Source organism: Capsicum annuum, chromosome 9 (genome assembly GCF_002878395.1).
Source record: "Capsicum annuum cultivar UCD-10X-F1 chromosome 9, UCD10Xv1.1, whole genome shotgun sequence".
Lineage (NCBI taxonomy): Eukaryota > Viridiplantae > Streptophyta > Magnoliopsida > Solanales > Solanaceae > Capsicum > Capsicum annuum.
Window position 1 is genome coordinate 112804133 of NC_061119.1, and position 5236 is coordinate 112809368.

The following is a 5236-nucleotide window of genomic DNA, read 5'->3' on the forward strand; positions in this document are numbered from 1 at the left end:
AGAAATAAGAATCTCTCTCTATTCTCTCTACTCTTCTTCTTGTTCTTTATTATTTTATAACAGATCACAAGTTTTTATTTTTTGGAAAATGACTCATTTATGAAAATTTAAATTTATTTATGATTTAAAATTTATTACAAGTTTTAAAAGTTATAAATTAGTACACAAATCACCAACTTACAAAATTTAAACAAAATTTTTGCACCAAAATCTCTTACACATTTTATAAATTAGTTCAAAAATTGATTTGCAATGGACAAATTTACTATCTATCCAATCGATATTTGGACAGATCAATTATTGATTCAACAAATTAATTATCGATCTGACCGATATATGGACAGATTAACTATCGATCTGACAGATCGATTATCGATTTGATTGATATATGAACAAATCGATTATCTATCCGACAAATCGATTATCGATCCAAATGATATATGAACAGATTGATTATCGATTCGACTGATATATAGACAAATCGATTATTGATCTGACCAATTACATATATATACATAAACCCTTTTCCTTTTGAAAAAAATGAATAAAAATTAAAGAAGAGTAGAAAACTTATAAATTTGATAGTATATAAAATATTTAGGTATAAAGTACTAGTAATTTTAAAAAGGAGAAACTTGAAAAAACAACTAGTTTTTAGTAAAAATGGAGAAGAAAAAAATTAGAGAAAGAGAAATAATTAATTTAAAAATAAAAAAATAATTAAAAATTTATGTTTTAAGTATATTATAAATATTTTTATAATTTTTAATATGTTATTATGATCTAATTCTTTTTTAAATTATTTTTTTGTTTTGTTTAAAATGTGAAAATAAAAATAATCATTTTTCTAATTGTAGCCAAATTTTCTCAGATATTTGCGTACACTTTCAAACGCATTACATAGCGTGAAATCGGAAGAGGCACAAAGCATCAATGGAGGCCGGAGTAGAGAAGAAAACGGCCATCTCTCCGAAATCTAAGAAGAGACCTCGCCGTAAAAGAGAAGTGCCTCCAACTGAAGTTGGCGACATAGAGGACATCAGTTTCAGTAAAGACGAAACCCTACAAATTAGGGCTTCTCTATTGGAATGGTATGATAAAAATCAAAGGGACCTTCCTTGGCGAACAATGAGTGGAGGTTTGGATGAGAGAGATAAAAGGGGTTATGCAGTGTGGGTTTCTGAAGTCATGCTTCAGCAAACTAGGGTTTCAACTGTGATTGATTATTTCAAAAGATGGATGAACAAATGGCCTACTCTTCATCATCTCGCTCAAGCTTCTCTTGAGGTAGCTCTTATACCTGGTTCATTTTTTTGTTTGATGGAATTCAGCGTTTCTGTTTTTATCTACCTTGCAGGAGGTGAACGAAATGTGGGCCGGTTTGGGGTATTATAGACGAGTTCGCTTTTTATTACAGGTCAGCTTCCTTTTTTTTGAAGAGAGGGAGACATTCATTCTACATGCTTGCTGACTTGTGAAAACTTTTCTTCTTCTTCCTTCACTTATTAGTTAATTTCAAGTAGCACCAAGATAAAATCACAGTACCTGAGATGGTGATAGCAATAACCAGTAACAGAAGAAGAAGATATAATGTAACTAGAGCAAAATAAGTTCATTCTTAATGATTCTCCCCTTGCTACAATACAGAATACAAGGAAGAAAAGAGCTGATGTGGCATAACCACTTCTGGGGTTCAAAATGAAATAAAATAAACTAAAAACTTGACTTGAGGGACTTAATTGTAATTGCAATAAATATCCCTAACGACTTCTAACCGCTCTGTCTATTGTTCCGTCATAAATCGTATCAGGTCCCCCTGGACGACCACTTCGTTGTCCTCAAGGAAGGAAGGAAGGAAATCTGTGTCTAACCTCCTGAGCCTCCTCCCAAGTAGTCTTATCTTCAGGGAACTGATCCACAGAATCAACCACTGAGCGATGGCCTTACTTCCCTTCTGAATTAATCTTCGGTCTAGAATTTTAAGTGGCCGTGGACGAAAGGGACTGGATATGTTCAGAACTGGGGGATGAAAAATGCGATCAGGAATAGCATGGCAAGGTTTGAGAAGAGAAACATGGAAAATTGGGTGCAAGAGCAAGTCCGGAGGCATAACTAGTCTGTAGGCTACTGCCCCAACCTTGTGTTCTATCATATATGGGCCATAGTATTTAGAGGAAAGCTTGCTAAAATGATGATGAGACATAGTGACCTGCCGGTAAGGTTGAAGCTTGACATAAGCCCAATCTCCTTCACGAAATTGTCTGTTCGTCCTGTGTTTGTTAGCTTGATCTATCATCCTTTGTTGTGCTCGAGCCAGATGATACTTAAGTAGTTGAAATTTGAACTCCCGAGTAATCAAACTCCTATCCACCTCCTCTATCGCAGATTCACCAGCCAAGTAAGGCAAATGGATAGGAGGTGGTTGTCCATATAAAGCCTCGTAGGGAGTACCATGTATACTCGAGTGGAAGGATGTAATGTAGCACCATTCTGCATAACTCAAGAACTGAGCCCAAGTAGTAGGAGAATCAGACCAAAAGCATCGAAGATATGTTTCGAGAAATTTATTAACAACTTCAGTCTGGCCATCAGATTGTGGATGATAGGCCGTTGAAGTATTGAGAGACACTCCTTGAATAGCAAAAAATTCTTGCCAAAACTTGCTAGTGAAGATAGGATCTCCATCACTAATAATTTCAGCAAGCATACCATGAAGTTTGAAGATATTATCCATGAACAGGTGGGCAATATCAGAAGCAGAATAGGGATGAGATAAGGCAAAAAAGTGAGCAAATTTGGTTAATCGATCTACCACCACCCATATAGTAGTCTTACCCGTAGATTTAGGCAATCCCTCAATAAAATCCATGCTTACACTACTCCAGGCAGTAGAGGGAATAGGAAGAGCTTGCAACAAACCAGGATAAGCAATGGTCTCGTTTTTGTTTCTCTGACAGATAGCACAATTCTTGACGTAAGTCACGACATCATCTCTCATACCCTTCCAATAAAATAAAGAAGCCAATCTCCTGTGAGTATTATCTATGCCCGAGTGACCACCCTGGGAGGAGGCATGCCACAAGTGGATCAAATCATGTCGCAAAACTGAATCTGCCCCAACTACTAATTTTCCGTATCTTCTGAGTTGTTGGTGGATAAGAGTATACCCCTTGACATTCCCTCCAGGTTGTTCTAATTGCTCAATCAAACTCTTTAAGTGTAGGATCATCCTGCCAGCTGTGCATATCTTGCAGCAAGTCTGCTCTAACAGTAGAAAGGGTTAGAGCTACTAGTTCACCAACGGGTAGTCTAGATAAAGCATCAGCCACTTTATTATCTCGTCCCTTTTTGTATTCAATAGCAAAATTGAATTGTAACAACTTAGTGACCCATTTCAGTTGTGAGCCAGTGTGTAGCTTTTGTTCGAAAAGAAATTTTAAGGCCTTCTGATCAGTTTTAATGACGAATGGGCTGCATCGCAAATATTGGTTCCATTTAGACACGGCCATCACTAAGGCCAACAATTCTTTATCATACACTGATAAGGTTTGATGTTAAGGAGCCAACCCTTTGCTTAAGTAGGCAATAGGCTTGCCCAATTGCATCAGGATAGCTCCGATCCCAACATCAGAAGCATCAGTCTCAACCAGAGGCGGAGCCAGGATTTCAACGAAGGGGGTTCCATATTCAAAGAAAACTTAGGATTTCAACTAAGGGGGTCATATTCAAAGAAAACTTAGTCGAAGGGGGTTCACCACCTACCATAACCACATAAAAAATAATTTTAATCATGTATAAATAGTATATTTTTCCGTCGAAGGGGTTCGGGCGAACCCCCGAACAGAAGGCTGGCTCCGCCCCTGGTCTCAACAGTGAATGGAATAGTAAAATCAGGCAAGGTGAGCAAAGGAGCTGAAGTCAATGCCTCTTTTGAAGCAACAAAAGCCTGCATAGCTTCGTCAGTCCACACAAAACTATCCTTCTTTAGGAGATCATTTAGAGCGTTGCTGATAACTCCATACCTTTTGATAAATCGTCGGTAATAACCGGCTAGGCCCAAGAACCCTCTCAACTGTTTGATTGTTCGCGGAATTGGCCATTCTTTAACAGCCTGGATCTTTTTATTTGTTAGTAGCCACCCCTACCCCTGCAGCTGAAATAAAATGGCCCAAATATTCTACTTCGGCTGCTGCAAATACACACTTAGATTCCCTGTCAAAGAGTTGATGTTTTCGGAGGATATCAAAGGCAATCCGGAGGTGATGAATATGATCAGAGAAAGGGAAAGGTTTGCTGAATATTAAAATATCATCAAAGAAAACCAAGATATACTTCCGCAAATGAGCTGAAAATATATGATTCATTTGGGCTTGAAAACTGGAAGGGGCACTAGTCAACCCAAAGGGCATGACTAAGTACTCAAAATGACCAGCATGAGTTTGGAATGCAGTTTTATGGATATCCTCCGGTGCCATTCTAATTTGATGTTGTTCGGACCTTAAGTCAAGCTTAGAATACACCTTGGAACCTCCCAACTCATCCAACAATTCTTCAATGACAGGAATGGGAAATTTGTCTTTTATTGTAATCCGATTCAAGGCTCGATAATCAACATATATCCTCCAACTTCCATCTTTTTTACTTACCAAGACGACGGGTGAAGCAAATGAACTAGAACTGTGTCTGATTAATCCTTGGTTTAATAGTTCCTGAACCATCCTATCTATAACATCTTTTTGCACAGGAGAGTACTTATAAGGCCTGTGATTCGGTGCCGTGGCCCCATCTGATAAAGGTATATGATGACCAAACATTGCCCTGGAAGGAGGTAATTTCGTAGGCTCTGCAAATAAGTCAAGATAGTCGTGCAGGACAGCTTGAACCATCTTGTCTTCAGTGCTTGAGCTCCTCGCTGATTGCTTCGGAGGGCTAGAAACATAGGGTTTAATCATAAATAACTGAACCTGGTTAGTTGACCCCTTCGGGACAGAATCATAGTCAATCATCTTAAAGTTGGGGGTCACCCCTTTCAACGAGAGCAGTTTGCCGTGATGTTGAAACTCCATTGTTAGCAACTTGAAATTGAACTTGATATCACCTAATTCATAAAGCTACTGAACTCCTAAGACCATGTCACAAGAACCCAAGGGCAATAGTAAAAAATCAGCCTTAAAGGCCGTGCCCTGCAATAACCACTCTAAACCTTTACAAACCTTGTTAATTTGCACTGAGTTAC

The 5236-nt window shown here is 38.2% G+C and overlaps 1 protein-coding gene across 1 annotated transcript; it reads left to right on the forward strand.

Moving 5' to 3' along the window:
* The first annotated feature begins 850 nt into the window (after positions 1-850).
* LOC124887362 (adenine DNA glycosylase-like) lies at positions 851-2064 on the forward strand. Its single transcript, XM_047396932.1, has 2 exons — positions 851-1287; positions 1358-2064. Exons 1-2 carry the CDS (start codon positions 934-936, stop codon positions 1469-1471), a joined length of 468 nt encoding a protein of 155 aa, XP_047252888.1. The 5' UTR covers positions 851-933; the 3' UTR covers positions 1472-2064.
* Positions 2065-5236: the final 3172 nt, after the last annotated feature.

Excerpts from the sequence above, each read along its gene's own strand:
- LOC124887362 (XM_047396932.1), top strand. The coding sequence starts at position 934 with ATGGAGGCCGGAGTAGAGAAGAAAACGGCCATCTCTCCGAAATCTAAG. Across the intron at positions 1,288-1,357 it reads TCGCTCAAGCTTCTCTTGAG|GAGGTGAACGAAATGTGGGC; the intron begins GTAGCTCTTATA and ends TCTACCTTGCAG.